The sequence below is a fragment of the Aulostomus chinensis genome, chromosome 16 (genome assembly GCF_037954235.1).
Source record: "Aulostomus chinensis isolate RoL2024-O1b breed Wild chromosome 16, RoL_Achi_v1.0, whole genome shotgun sequence".
Classification (NCBI taxonomy): domain Eukaryota; kingdom Metazoa; phylum Chordata; class Actinopteri; order Syngnathiformes; family Aulostomidae; genus Aulostomus; species Aulostomus chinensis.
In genome coordinates this window covers 6304185-6320180 of record NC_141335.1, presented here as the reverse complement: position 1 = coordinate 6320180, position 15996 = coordinate 6304185, and the positions used below count along the sequence as shown (strand labels likewise).

At 42.0% G+C, this 15996-nt stretch overlaps 1 protein-coding gene across 1 annotated transcript in view; it reads left to right on the top strand.

The window, feature by feature from the left end:
- The window catches only part of camkmt (calmodulin-lysine N-methyltransferase), a 98889-nt gene extending 84430 nt beyond the window's left edge, over nt 1–14459 (top strand). The window contains exons 10-11 of the mRNA XM_086180590.1: nt 2438–2569; nt 10882–14459. Of these exons, the coding sequence (XP_086036716.1) occupies nt 2438–2569; nt 10882–10983 (234 nt within the window). The 3' untranslated portion in view covers nt 10984–14459. The remainder of the gene's footprint in view (nt 1–2437; nt 2570–10881) is intronic.
- The last annotated feature ends 1537 nt before the right edge of the window (nt 14460–15996 follow it).

The following is a 15996-nucleotide window of genomic DNA, read 5'->3' as shown; positions in this document are numbered from 1 at the left end:
TGTGTGTGTGCGTGTGTGTCTACTGTATATATCTTCTCTGCTTATCCCCCTTCCTCTAAATCACCTCCCACTCTTCTCAATCATAATTAGGCTTCACCCAAAACCCTGCACACATTAATAGTCTGACAGGATTAATATCATGTAATGCTTTTAATGCTCTGATCTCTCTCTCTCTCTCTCTCTCTCTCTCTCTCTCTCTCTCTCTCTCTCCTCCCTCTCTCTCTCTCTCTGACTCCTGCCTTCCCTTAATCATAAATCCGGGGCAACTTCTCCCTTTTGGCCTCCTGATAAGACCCCATGCTGTGACAGCCAAAGCAAATGGGGAGAAAAAAGCAAAGGGCTGGAAGAGATAGGGTTGAGAGTTCTATTCATCTTAGGGAAGCAGGGTGCAATTTAAGTACGGAGGCCAGACGAGTATGGGGAATATCTGTTTATGACAAAGAGATGAAAGCGGCACTGAGGGGAAGGAGATAGGGAGAAGAGGAGGAGTGGACAGAGGATGGTGGGATCGATGGAAGGAAGGGAGGAAAGAGAGACAGGGAGACGCACTAATACTGAATGTACAGGAAAGATGGATATGGTGCGATAAATGTATATCCGATATGCCCATATTCTACAATTTATTTTGGCCGATAGCCAATCATTACTAATGTTGATATTGGTATTAAACACTTGTTTTTTTTAATATTCAAATTTTTACACATTGGAAAACAAAAATGGAACAGGAGGAAAATTCCATAACTCAAAGAGTTATTGTTGTATATTCATCATGAATGTTGAGCGAAGAATAGGAGCAAAGGGCCATCATAAATACCAGCCATGAGACTGACCCTGATTACAGAAAAAAAAAAAGATCCATATTTACCTCAACATTTGGAGATCATTGTGCCTCCCTAAAAAAAAAATGTGTCAAGCATCTTGGCATGAATTTGGTTTGAAATCATTTCCAGATAGATATATTTTTGTTCTGAATTATCTACAATCATCTTTTTCTTAAAACAATTTCTTAATTTCCCTGAACAATCCACAGAGGTCTTTGTTAAGGTTGTTATTTCAATTATTTTCTTTTTACTTTGTCCCCCTCCGACTGATCTGATAAAAGTATGTTAAAACATGTACATCTAACAACTCTGTATATTTTAAAAAGGAGAGTCTGACTGTCTGAGAGTTAGAGCTAGTTAGCTAAATGTCACCCACGGTCCATTTTTGTCTTTCCAAATCAGATCCCACGCTAAAATCGCATTATTTCCTTTTTGCATGGGCATGGAGAAACATGCGCCTCCTAAGAACCTCCTCTGTAAAACCAAGAGAACAATGTCACGGACATCAAAATGAACTCTATATCTAAATCCTGGTTCTTCAGTAGCTGTGTGCTAAGCAGAGGAGGTAAGCAGACACCCTCAGTGGTCATGATGATATGACCGTTATGCTGTCCCCTCTGACTTGTCCTCATACCTGCGTACATGACTTGTTTGCGGTTACGTGAAGGACCTGCTGCGCGTGAATGGCAGATAATGTCATCCGGCCATTGCTGTACATCTGTGTGTTAAGTCTCTCTTCATGTCTCTCTCCCTTTAATCCAGCCGAGATAATTCAGGAGCTAATATGATTTGAGTGTCGGCCATCAGACTGTCGCTGCCACAACAAGCTTTGCCAAATATTTAATAATTTGCTAAGCTGATTAAACAATTAACAAAGCCATTACTTCTCCCATCTAATGGCACTAATTTGTTGTTTCTGACAAAGGTGGTCCATCCGGCAGCCTGGATCCCCTTAATCAGCTGATTAGTGCCTTTCCTTTTTTTTAAATTTTTTTTTATTATTATTATTATTATTATTTGGGGGGGGGTTGCATAATAATGCAACTGGATATTCAGATGAAAAAATCATCTGTCAAACAGAGTTATCCTGCTGTTTCTCTGCTTTTGTGTTAATTTAGTGTGTGTGTTGTGTCTGTGTGCATTCCATTGTGTGCTCATCCCTCTTTGCTCCATTTAATTAGAACAATAATAACATGATCAGCATGAAATAAAACTAAAAGCTGGAGGATTTCAAAGAAACTTTGAACCTGTTGGTAATCCTCTTAGTATTTGCAGGACGTCTGTGATGCATGTACACACACACACACACACACACACACACACACACGTAAACTCTCTCACTCTTGCTCTTTGTCTTTGTCAAACACACATGCATACACATCACTTTCCTCAGAAGAGAAATTTGTACCTACGTGTGTTCACATTTCCTGGGTTGACTGGATTAGTGGAGCTTTATTTGTATTTGTTCAGTTTCTCATCTTACGTGAAAGTTAGTGCATCATGTTTGTGCATCAATGTGTGTGTGTGTGTGTGTGTGTGTGTGTGTAAAGCCAACATAAGTTCTCAGCGTCCCACTCAGAGTCAGGTTACTGACGCTCCTGTGGGTGTCTCTCCAGGGCATGGCTCTGGTGTTCGCCCCACTGCGTGGCGAGACTCTTGGACTGTTTTGTCAGCTGGCCCAGCAGGCTGGACTCTGTGTCTCTCAACACCAGCAGTATGATGCTCAGGTCTGGGATGTACACCTCAAGGTAAGAATCACGTCCAAGAATGGAGGAACCTTTGGAATCAACACAAAAAAATGCACAATTAAAAAAACACACTTATGAATTAAGTCTTCACTTGACTGCAATTATGTTGATTAGGCAATCAACGATACAAATAATTGTATACATTCTCTCATTTTATAAAAGAAGTGGACAAACCTTCTGGGTCTTAAACGTGAGGCCATTTTAAACCTTCATTCCTTCTAATGTCCAGAAGGGGGCTCTTAAGAAGTTGTAAGAAAAAAGAAGTTAGTTTGTTTAGAGATCAGTGACAATAAGACCAGACTTCATTGTTTTATTACACCTGTAACGTTTTGGTTTTTTTTTTGAACAAGTTTTTGTGGTTCCAGTTGCTAGAGTCAAGTCTTCATTTTGTAATTATGGTCCCGTTTTGAGGAAAACATGTAGAGCTTGGAGGTAGCACGGCCGTCTAGCAACTGAAGGGTCGCTGGTTCGATCCTCACTTCCTCCTGTGACCATGTCCATGTGTCCTTGAGCAAGATACTGAGCCCCTAATTGCTCCTGATGGCCCTACAACGGACTGGCGACCTTTCCAGGGTGAACCCCGCCTCTGGCTCAATGTCAGGTGGGATAGGCTCCAGCCCCGCCCCCTCGACCCTTAACAGATAAGCAGTAGAGAAAATGGATGGATAAACATGTAGAGTTACTGCTTGTCCAATTTTATTGCGAAAGATTAATACGAAAATGGCCACTACGTCGACCCTGAGGTTTCAGATTCCTGCGGGTGATGTCATGCTTTCTACGTCCACGTATTTTACAGTCTATTTTCTTATGGTGGCGTAGTTTGCATGTGACTTTTCTATATTCTATAAACTTTGTTTCCTTCCAGGTTTTTTTTATTCTTTTTTTTTTTGTGTTTTCATATCGATGCAGTCTGTCAGCCAAAGCTACATTTAACTGATTTCTTTCGCCTTTTTTTCTCACAGATGTAACATTAATGAAAACGCTTTAATGGAAAAGCACCGATCCACTGAACTGATAGCACTGTTAATACCACACTCACAGATTTTGTGTGATTATTGTTTATTTTGTTTGTTTGTTGTTTTACTTCCATTGTTCTCCCACTCCAGACTGGCCCTAAAACTCTTCCCTTTTCATAAAACAACACTGTAAGAGATTAAGCATTTACTCAGTATCTTGATTACATGGTAGACCTTTGGTTCTTCCTCTCTAACGAATAACAAAGAAACCAGGCCATGTGACTGTCTAACTGGCCTGTCATTTGATGTTTCAGGACACTTTGTGATTGACAGTCAGGCAAAAACAAGCTGTTTTTACATGGCACCATGAGAGAGGGAGAGGGGGAGAGAGAGAGAGAGAGAGAGAGAGAGAGAGAGAGAGAGAGAGAAAAGCACATGCTAGCACATGAGCAGGCGGTGTTAAAAGAAGTGGTGTCCAGCTGTTAACTCCATTACACACACAGCTACAGAAGAACTGGACAGCAAGGAGTGGGCTAAATTGGTGCACACACGTTCACCCAAACTGGTGGGACAATTGGACAGACTGGCCAGTAAAGTGCCTGTTAAAGTGGCTTGAAACTCAGCAAGGAAAATCTCTCTCTTTCTCCTGTTTGTCAATCAGGAAAATATGACACATGACACTTGAGATATATCTCGGGTTTACAAAACATTTTTCAAGCAACTTTATTCAGGTAGACCCTGATTCAAAATAGAAAAAAAAAATCCCTTTGTAGCTTTGTAGTCTGCCTTTATACAGTCCCTTGCTTCATCAGCTGTCTGAAGTCATCTTTTTTTTAGCTGCTATCTCTTTAAGACACCCCCCCCCCCCAACAACAACAAAACCTTGGCCAGTTTGTTTGTTTGTGGAGGACTTTTTAGGGGCAGCATCCCAGTACTTCCTGGACTTGATGACCATATAAGGACATCGTGACAATAAAAAAACGTAGAAAAAAGTAGGGAAAAAGTTAGAGTGCGCGTTTTTAGTGCTTTTAGATCGCAGGGATTACCGGAACAAACATTTTTAGTCACATTCAAAGGTAGGTCCCAATTGAAGATTGTGGAAATAGTGTTCATTATAACAGACTTAATCTGATTCAGGATTTACTAATAATTCCTCCAAAATGTGTTTAGTGAATTAGATTACGAATATATTAACAGGGTTTCCTTAGTGACAAATAAACAATTGAATGACAAAATAGAAAATAATGTTATGATAAGTGTCCCCCTGAAGAAGCAAAATAGAGGAAAGCGCTACAGGGCTTGGGAACAATAAATGTACTTGTGTTGATTACATTTGGTGAATGAGGCGCAAGCTCAGATGTAAAAATATCATTGTAGGTGATTTGGCCTCTGGTTGTAGGAGCAGCAGAAGAAGAGTCAATTTAGAAGAAAAAAAAAAGGACAGACATTTCTATGAAAGAACAAAACCTGAGGGCAAAGAAAAAAAGAGGAAAAAAGAAGTGAAATGTAGAAAAATAGCCTCAGTGGGATTAAAGTGGATGCTGCCATTTAAATTTATAAAAATACAACTTTATTTGAAAAAGCTAAGAGGAGGAATGATTAGGTCTCAAGGCCACAAAATACAAATGGTTCAGCACCTCAATCGCTCAGGAAAATTGGCACTCAGACCGGTTTTAGCGATGAGAGTTGGTTGACAACTGTGTGTCGGCATCATCAACCGAGGAAATCAGACTAAAATTGATGTTGGGAGTTCAAATAAAATCAGGCTTAAATGTGTTTTTATTTCCTTTTGTTTGGCCTGCAAGGGGAGTGTCAGACCAGTCAGCTCACTCTTTAAACTACACACACACACACACACGCACACACACTGGGGTCAGGTGCTGCATGTGGATATGAGCACAATTTGAAGTGCCCCCCTCACATCTGAAGGTGATTAAGTCTCCTCTGCTTATCTTCTGATGAACACTGAACAACCCCTGTGTGGATTTGTGTGTGTGTGTGTGTCGTGTGTGCGCGTGTGTGTGTGTGTGCGTGCTCACTTATATGTGCCTGACTGACCATTCTAACTCACACTGTGCACACAGCTAAGAAACAAGCTATATCACAGTCCCACACAGACCAGACATCACTCAGACAGTATATTGGCTAGACATTACACACACACACACACACACACACACACACACACACACACACACACACACACACACACACACACACCACATGATGATATCACACTGAAACATACACTACCACTGTGCACACACACACACACACACACACACACACATCCAAATGAGCAGCTGCTACTCATTTGCACAACAGATTAGCTTTCTTCAGCTATATTTGTTTACTTTCAGTGGGAGGACTAGAACACAAGACAAAATGTGTATCAGAACCTGCAGCGGAACCCACAAACGCACGCACACGCGCGCGCGCGCACACACACACACACACACATGCACACACACACACACACGTGCACACACATGCACACACACACACGCACACACTGGATTTTCTTTCAATGTGGCTTAAAACAATCAAAGACCAGCCAAAAGCATTTGTATCAGGTTTGAGGGAGGAGAGACACTGAAAATGTACTGTAAAAGTAATACAGGCAGTTTTTTTCCTGCTAAATGAAGTTCTACTCTCATTAGTCCAATAATTAATTACATTTTGATATTTAAAAGGTACTATTTTTTTTTTGGTGAAAAATGATTAACTTGTGAACAGATTTTGTTGCTTTCATTCTGAAGTCTTTAAGTAAACTTTGTGTGCTGGCGTGCAGAGGTTGTGTACCCGTAAAAACTGTCCTACTAGCAACATTGTAATGTGAGCTGTAAGAGTGACCCACGACTCTTTCAGGTTGTTTCACTGAAAGCGGTTCAGTAAGATCTGCTTAGATGTGTCCTTAAGGAAATCTCAGGGTTTGTTAGCTGATTTCTTTGCCACCCTTCAAATCTTAAATCCCCAGATGTCTGTAGGAGGAGGTCTGGTATCGCGCTGCCGACTATTGTTACACAGGCTTCAACAGAACAGGAAATCAATCGCAGTATAATTAGTTTTTCATGCTATATCACACTTGTGAAGCATGCAAAAGGAAACAAGAGGATTTAATAAAATTATCAGGCCAAAAAGCTCATCTAACATCTTCCCATTTGTCTGCAGATCCAGCGTTTTTTTTTCCCCTTGGTCACCCGGGTGAATGCGGTGATTTGCAGCCCGTTTATATCATCTTGGGCCCAAATTCAACCCATCTAAGTGGCTCTCAACAGCCCTCAGTCACATCTAAGTTCGAGAGACAGAGCAAGAACAGAAAAACCATAACTCCTCAGTGCTGCTTTTACTACAGCTTCCAAAGATTGTACAAAAGCTGAAGATACAGCACCCTGGCGCTATGTCTTCAACGCCGCTCACTTGTTTCCGGTGCAGTGACCGATGCTGTCGCTCAATTAAAGTAGGTTTACCTGGGTTGAAAAACCTGCATGTACGCAGGTGTGTGCAGAGGGGAAAGGGTTATACTTATGTTAGTAGTTTTCCTGTACAACTGACCTATCCCACAATTATTGTCCCCCGTCAGCCCACGACTGCCCAGTTGGGTCCACGTGTCATTTTGAGTTTTTCGTCTTCTCTTTCGTGTCTCAGAACTTCCACCATCTGGCACGCAGGATGCTGGTAAACAAACACCTCAGCGAGTATCCTGGTGTTCTGTGCTGTGCCGGATCTGACACCCGTCAAATCTGCTTTGGGTGTGTGAAAGTTTGTGTGGGGGGGGGAGGAGATTTGTTTTTAGTAATTCTTTACAAACCATCTCTTACACCCCTCAGCTCTACTACTCGGCAGTTTTTCTAAACGTACTGACACAAACACATTTGAGGGATTGCAGGCAAGCCGGCCCAATGCAGTGGATATTCCGTCTTGACCGCACTTGTGTGTGTGTGTGTGTGTGTGTGTGCGTGTGTGTGTGTGTGTGTGTGCGTGTGTGTGTGTGTGTGTGTGTGTGTGAGCATGTGAGCGCGCGCGCTGGGACAGGCAGACATGGCTAGCGTGTTATCCTCTTATCCCCACTGTTGTGGAATAGAGAGGCAAGCAGCTGGAGGGACTGCAAGCAGCCTGATAATGCCAGCGCTATTTTCTAACCCACCATCTTAATCTTGTTACTCAAATGGTTGTGAAGCGAGAGTCATGAATTTTAATTTCTCTCAAACACAGATACATACGCACACACATATGCAACAGTGTGTGTGTGCGTGTGTGTGTACATCCCCCGTCTCCCTCACATGCATAAACAGTATCCCTATTGTGCCCATACACTCTCCTCCCTGACTCCCTCTTTCTGCCTTCATCCCTCACTCTCTCTGCCCCCCATTCCTCTTACATATCTTCCTTCACCCTTCTCCACTCTCAGCTCCTCTATCTTCCCATTTCCTACATCACGACCCACTTCTCCATTTATTCAAGCCTGTCCTTCTATCCCTCCCTCTACTCGGCTCTCCATCCACCCAATCCCTCATTCTCTGTTTCCTAATCCTAGCGAGAGAGACCCCAGACATCCGGTTCATCCGTCCCCTCCCTTGTCTCGGAGGCCCCTCCTGTCTCTCTCTCTCTCGCTCTCTCTCTCTTTGCACCTTTTCCCACTTCCTCTGTGCTGTGCACAAGCAGGGTGAGAATAAATGATTGTGAAAAAAAGCAAAGAAATATAGAGCCAAAATGAGAGCACAATAGAGGGAGAGAAGCAGGGGCGAAAGGGGCAATAAAATAAATGACTTGCACCTCGGAAAGAAGGAAAAAAAAGAGGAGAAAGATTTTGGGGGCGCTGGAGTGGGGGGTCGGGTTGAGAGCCGATTTAGCCAGCCACCCATGAAGCTGATTAGGCAGCCTGCGATCAGGAGGAACAGCTTTGCTTGTTAAACTTTTCACCTCTGCGAGCTCTTAGCCCTCACCGCGTTAAGGTCCTCCCCTCTCCCCTCCCTTTCTCTGTCCCTCCATCCCTCCATCTATCGCTTCCTTGCACCTTCCGCCTGGTAGAATTTGAATGTGAATGCTGGCTGTGGTCCCCATCGCAGGCTTAGCACAGGGGGCAAGCAGCTGCCCCTCCACGCCCAACAACCCCTTGGGCTGTCTCTCTGTCTCTCCCTCTCTCACTCACTCTTCTCTTCGGGGTCAGAGGCTCAACCACCGGCCGGTGCCTGGAGGGGTGGCCACAAGAAGATAACGCACATGAAGGACAACGGGGGGAAAGGGAGGGACAGAAGAGCATTTTAATAAAAAGGCGAGAAATTGGACAGGATGAGGAGAGGTGGTGGTGTGAAGGAGAACGTATCTTGCTGAGCTTCTGAGGTGTGAGGAGGGGAGTGATGAAATGTGAGGGTGGTGCATCAAGGCAGAACATATAGATGAACTCCTTAGGAAGCCATAAATCAAACGGACCTACCATTCTTCTGGAATATTGTGAGATCGTGAACAGAGAGGTTCAAGAGGATCATCTCCTCTCTGGGTCATACACTTGTGTACCTCTCACCAACCACAACAACCATACATGAAGACACCTCTCCCACCTAGCACTTGAACACACACACACACACACACACACACACACACACACACACACACACACACACAATTCTGCAAAAATGTAGTGCCATTAATGTGTTGTTTTTTTTTTTTTTGGTCTAGTCTTAGTCCTGTGACAAATGCTTTTGTTTTCATATCATGTACTTGTACTGGCTTTTTATTAAAAGAAACCCATATTTACCATTTTAAATTCTTCACATTAATACCTAGCTTTAAGTTTTCAGGTTTCTTTGTGGGGGGAGTCGCTTATTTTATCATAAGTTTAAGTAACTATTTCATTATTGTTCATTTCAAATCAGAGAGAGGCTAATCACCAAATACTCTCATTTTAGTTTTCTATTTTTTTTTTCAGATTTTTTTTTAGGGGGGGGGGGCATGATACACAAATTATTTTACAAAGTAGAATATTCCTGAATCTACGACAATGTTTAAGGGGTATCGTCAAGCTTCAAATACTCCGCGTTGTCCCGTTCAGCCTCTGGACGTCACCGTGATGGCGTGCAGCAACGCTTCCCTGTAAATCACATGGTTTTATTACTGCATATGCAGTTTATATGCAGCAGCTCAGGACAGACAATTATGGATTTATTACTGCGACATACTTGAGAGCAAAAAAAAAAAAAGAAAAGAAAAAAAATCAGCCACTTAAAAGTGAACAAAATGGATGAAAGAGTATATGTGGCAATGAGCTGAACTTAACAGTTTCTCTCTCTCTTTTAATTTTGTGAAAACACTTCAAAGACTTAAGAGCTGATGGGTATTAAAAGTTCACGACTTTTAAAAACGACCAACCGACTGCAGCACAACCTGATGATTCACGCCCTGACCACACAGAGCTGACACACCTCCTTGGCGCTGACGGCGTATAAATTCGGGGTCATTCTGAGTTTCTGTTTGTTTTGATGAAACCTTTTCACACCGTGCTCTCCTATCCGTGTCCTTGTAGCCGTGCAGTCACTCAGACTATCAGGCCGTTTCACAGGAGCAGATCAACTAAACTTGCTTTCGTAAGTCTCTGATTATTTGGCCAGACGTACAGCAAGCTAATTAGCTGGTGCCGGCCCAAACAGCCAAGTCTGCTAAAAGGACACTGAGCCCCCCCCCCCCCCGAAGCTGTGTGTGTTTAAAAGTGAGAGTGCTTGTGCAGGGGTATGCTCAAGTAACAGTTATATATATATATATATATATATATCATCGATTATTATAATTCGATTCTGGCTTCTAAATAACTAAAAAACAGGTTATAATGAAGGCCGCAAATCAATTAGATTAATTGGAAAAAATATTTTATTGCCTTACAATTTTTTAATTTTTTTCTCTGTGGCCACAGAGGTAAAATATTCCACTCCAGGGATCCTTACACAGATTATAAATGCTCTTTACTTCGGAATTTCATGTCAGCAACATGAGTGATTTGTGTGTTTGTGATCATTAATCCTAATATTTTTAGTGCATGGTTCAGATGAGGAGTAAAGAACAAGCTTTTATATAAATACTATCTATACCTCTGTAATTACATGCTACAGTACAAATTCCCTTGAGCTCATTTGCTACGTTAGAGGTGTGATTTTCTAGAAAGTTTTTTTTTTTAATTAAAATGGAGCAATAATATTACAGAAATATTTAATGAAAAGCAATTAGAATATTACAAAATTTGGGTGGCATTGCTTTAATTTAACTCAGGACAGCGGGGCGGTGGCGGGAATTGAAGAAAGGGGATAATATAAGATGAAATGTCTCTGATTGGTCCGTTTGTTCTTCTCCATGTTTGCTTTTCAGATGCTGCGAGAGGGAAAAGAAGCGTATGATGAGAACATCCACTATCCTCTCCTCATCACACTGACCAAAGGACCTCAGCCTGTCAGCAACAGTAATCAGTAATCACCTCCAGCACCCATCATGCTCTTAGGGTGATTTAGAAATAGGAGCCAGTCAAACAACCCGATCCACAAGTGATCTGAGTGAGGAGGCAGAAGCGCAACGGACGCTTAGATTACGTTTCTCTGCTTTGTCAGTCAAAAGAGAGAAAGTCATTTGATTCCGAGGGTTTTGACTGTATTCAAGCACACGCGTTTGTTTTTTTTTCCAAGTGTGAAATTTCACTGTAGCTGAGAAAATATTCCAGTCTCATATTTTTTTAACCATCTGCCAAAAAACGACAACAACAACAACAACAAAAAACGGACTGTCTTTGTGATAGGTGACCCTTCATCAGAGCTCTAATCAGTCGGTCACTCATCCTATTGGTTAATCAGCTGAACGGTCCTTCAATCAGTCAGCCAGCTATTGAGTTACTATCCATCCTCGCCAACACGCCAGCCAGTCATTTAATCAGTTAACCACTTCCACGCTCACACGGTGCTCCTCTAACCAGTCAGTATTAGCTTATGCTACTGTGTCTGACCTCAGCATGGAAGTAATTCACTAACTATCACAGGCTCCATGCTTCCTTTCTTCCCCCCACTTACATTCTCCAAATATAATTCATTCATCCCAGTCAGAGGTCAGTATTAAGAAGGGTTTTTTTTTTTCTTTTTTTTAATGCATTACTTACAACAGTGCATTAACATATCCAGGCACATTCAAATGAAGCTGGCAGCCCTGGAGCCACTGCTGCCATTGTACACCGTGCCACCGCCATGGATATGAGTAGTCGGCGCTACATTTCTTTGCAACTTGATTTTTAAACGTCTTTTTCTGTCTAGTTGTGCTATTTGAAGTGTTTGGCAAATGCCTGTATGTACAACTCCATCCGCTGCTTCACGCAGACATCAGCCGCTGAGGACACATTCCAACGTTCGTATCAGTGCCTCGGCTGTTTCCTGTTCATGATGTGCCTCAAGCTAGCAGCACTTGGAAGAACGCATGTTAATGATGACCGACTAATAGTCACCCAAGTGATGACAAGTGACCCTAATACTGTGGAATAGATATTTTTAAGGTCTCTGCTGCTTTGTATTCTTGTGCAGACGTTACTCACCGCATCACGTTGTGGACCTGTGTTAGCTGCTGGACGCCATTCTGCTCGATTCCACGACAGCAGAAACTAGCTTGTCCAGGTCTTTGCTCTGCCATCTGTAGTCGAGTTTCCGTATTCCCAACATACTTTTTAAGTGAGATGTTTGAAAAATTTTGCAAAAAAATGTTTTAAGCTCGCTTAAGTTGTTCTATCCATGCCTAAGATCACCAACACCTCCACATTCTGCCACATGTACGAATATTTATCTGCTCCGATTTACTTGATTGAAATTTGTTATTCCATTCATGTTGCATTGTAGAAGCTCACTTCAGTTTCCTTGACAACTTTAGTCTCCACTGAAGCTAACATTTCTTTATGCCTTGTTAGTTATTCAGTTTGTTTTCACGTACATGAAGCAAAACTTTCATTCAGAATGACAATCTTGCTGCTGTTGAACAGACTGTTAAAGACGTTCTGCTATGAATGGACGACGGAACCATTACGCATCTTGGAACAGGACTCACCACATTCACAGGACGTAGAGGGTGAACCTGGGGTTTTAGATTCATCACAAGTCCCGCGATCGTACAACGCCCTCAAGGAGATGTCCATACCTTTTCAGATGAATTCCATTTTTATTAGCGTAATTGACTGTGTTACTCAGGTGCATTCACGCGCGTTCGGCTCTTTTCTTTTTCCTGTGGTTTGTAAAGCACCAAACGTTCAGTGGGCGTGGAGCCTAACTCTGTACCTATCACTAGTAAAGTGTTTCATATTTCACTGTGATCCATTGCTGTGTACAACAGCGGCTATGCAGTATAGTACCCAAACCCCCTTAGAGGCTGTGACTCGTGTTGCTCGTGTTAAACAGAAAACCACGTTTTCCAGGGTATCACCCGTGTTCAAAAAAAAAAAAAGAGAGAGGAAAAATTTGATTACTGCTTTGAGGACTATAATCACACCACAGAAACTGCAAAGATTTGGAAACATGTCCGATCTGTAATGCAGCTTGTTGTGTATCTCTAGTATCTGGTGACTATCACACCCCCCGACTGTGACTGTGTATACGGTGAACTGTGGTAGTACTGTGTGTTACTGCTTTCTGCGACCTCCTCTGCCTTTATTAGTGTCGACATCTTTACCTCGTGCGCCCACGATTCGCCGTGACGACGCGGTCGTGGTTTGTTTGTGTGTTTGTTTTTTTTCCTCCAACATGACAACGCCGCCTTTTCTCGTTGTGACATCAGCGCTGCCTGCTATGTCACGAGTCACCTCTCACTGTGACATCAACACACAGTCAAGGAAGCAGCGCGTTCCACAGAGGATCATGTCCACGTTTATTATCGTCGCATATCCTGCATTTACATATTTTTCTAAATATAACATATGGTTTGTTGAATAGGATTTTCCTCATTAACACATGATCTAATAGAATGGATCTGTGGAGAATGTTTATCTTGCTATTGATTTCTAATTGCTAACTAGTATTCAAGTTTGCCTCCTTGATATGATCAACAGAATGTGTGTTGCAGCTGAGAATTACTATGGACAAATATCACACAGGAGTTTCCCGTCATAACAGATTTATATCATTATACTGTGTAATTTTTATTTTTTAGTTAGAGCTTGGATTTGGATCACCTGCAGGCCGTGCTCACACTAATCCATGCAGAGTTTGCATGAAAAGGTGTCTTTTGCTCTGGTTTAGATCTCGTCACACTTCATTTTTCACCGTCACAGAACATCATTTCCTCCTGGCGTTTAAGTTTATGCTAGTTTTAGTTCACTGTGTCAACACACAAGGAGATTTTTAAAAAATGATGTGTTTTACAACTGTTTGTTCTGTGCTTGGTGGAAGAGATTTACAATGCATTTGAATATTTTCAGAGGTTTGATTTATATTTAAAAATAGTTAAAAAAAAAAGAATCCACTTTTCCACTTGTAGAACGACATATATTTGACTCAATCTTTTGGGTTTGAATTCACTCTTATTCTCTGTTATTTTCTCGGTTGACTGTTGTACCTTTTAAGTTTAGGAGCTATTAAATTTGAGGAACCAATAAAAATAAAATCCAAAATATTGTGACTCTAGCTTCTGCATTATTTTATTGAAAAAAAACTTTATTTAAAGTTGCTGGACTATATTTTATTGTACACGCTTTTTTTATTTTTCGTACATACGCTACCCATGTAGTGTTGAAATATGTGCGGTAACATTTAAAGTAAACAGTAGTATATCACGTTTGTATATTAGCCACCTCAGAAGGCAAGATATGCATATCAAAGTCTAATTTTCTGTCATAATATGTATTTTTTTTCTCAGGACATGGGAGCTGCTTAACAAAGCTGCTGTGTTCTATTATTAAATTGTTCTATTATTAAAAATCAGGTGTTAAACGCTCACAGATGTAATAAAGTTTTTACAGACCCAGATTGGCTGCGGCCTGTGTTTCAAACACAATAGCCTCCTGCAGGCTAAGCTGGTGCCAGACAAGGTGACACACACACACACACACATACACACACACACATATCAAACCCAGTCAACAGTCTACCCCTCCACAGGAATAAAAGAGAGAGGGATAAAGAAGGGAGGGAGTGCAGTACACAGCAGCTAATCCTGCAGGCTCACTCTTCTGTTTATCAGTGAGAAGGAGGGAGGGAGAGTTGGTAGAAAGGGAGGGACCAGTGAGGCCTCCTGATCTGTCTTTTGATATTTTAAAGAGGTCTGTTCTCTCCTCCCCAACACTCTGCTGGAGAGACAGAGCAGAGATAGAGCAAAGAGAAAGAGAGAGAGAGGCTGCAAAAGAGAAGAAGGCAAAGGTGGAGGAGGGAAAAAAAAATGGAACAAGACGCCTTGAATGGCTGGAAGGAAGAGAGAAGTGAGACAGCAGGAAATGAGGTGAAACTAGATCGAAACAGCGGGGAGAAGCTTCAGCAGCGAAAGAAAAGAGAAGCTGACTGAGAGACTGAGATTGACTGGCCGAGTGAGTGATCGAACAGAGAAAAAGAGAGAGACAGAGTGCTCCCAACTCGACACAAGGGCCCCATTAACTTGACCACTTGCCCTTTGCACACAAAGGCAGGGCCGGCCCACTGCCACTCCCACCCAATTATCCACGATTAGGCTCAGTGCACTGTGTCAAGATGGAGAGGGAAGGAAAAGAGGAGAAGGGGAGAAAGGCAAGCAAAAGGAGGAGGAGGAGGAGGAGGGAGAGAGAGAGAGACATAAAGAGAGGCAGGCCTGGAAGAAGGTGAAGATGGATGGTGAAGGGTGGATGCAAGTAAACAAGTGTTTCTAGGAGCAAAAACCACAAAGTGTTTCCATGGAAACTTCTGTTTATTTCTGATTTTCCTCTTTTCTTTCTAAACTACATTTCCTCTGATTTAAATTTACTTTAGAATTTTCTTTATCAATGAAACATAATTTCCTTCAGTGGGTGATGGCACCTAATAAACACCAGAGAGATAGACTTTTTAGCTCGATGCTGATATTTTAACTCGAATATATGACTTTGCCTGATGTTTATCATGCTCCTCCGAGGTCAAGGGTCAATGTCAGGTCTCCTCTATGTTTTATTAGTGAAGAGCAACAGTTTTCTGACCACCAATCATGAATCATGAAGTGAAATCGGGGTTATTGTTCTGGAAAAGTCTCTGTGTGTGTCTAGATCATTAATCTACACTGCACTATGAGTTTGCTCAACTAAAACTGCTTTTTTTATTTGTTCATCTTTTGTATTTTATTTCATGTGACCTCCTGCTTATTGCGATGTTACTTCACACATTACCGTTGTGGTAAGATGCTAAAATTTCACCCAAAAGAAGAACACGTGATACATTGATACATCTCAAACATATATCACACACACACACACACACACACTTCTCCTCAACGCTGTATGCACACGCGTGACTCCGTATGCTCTGTATG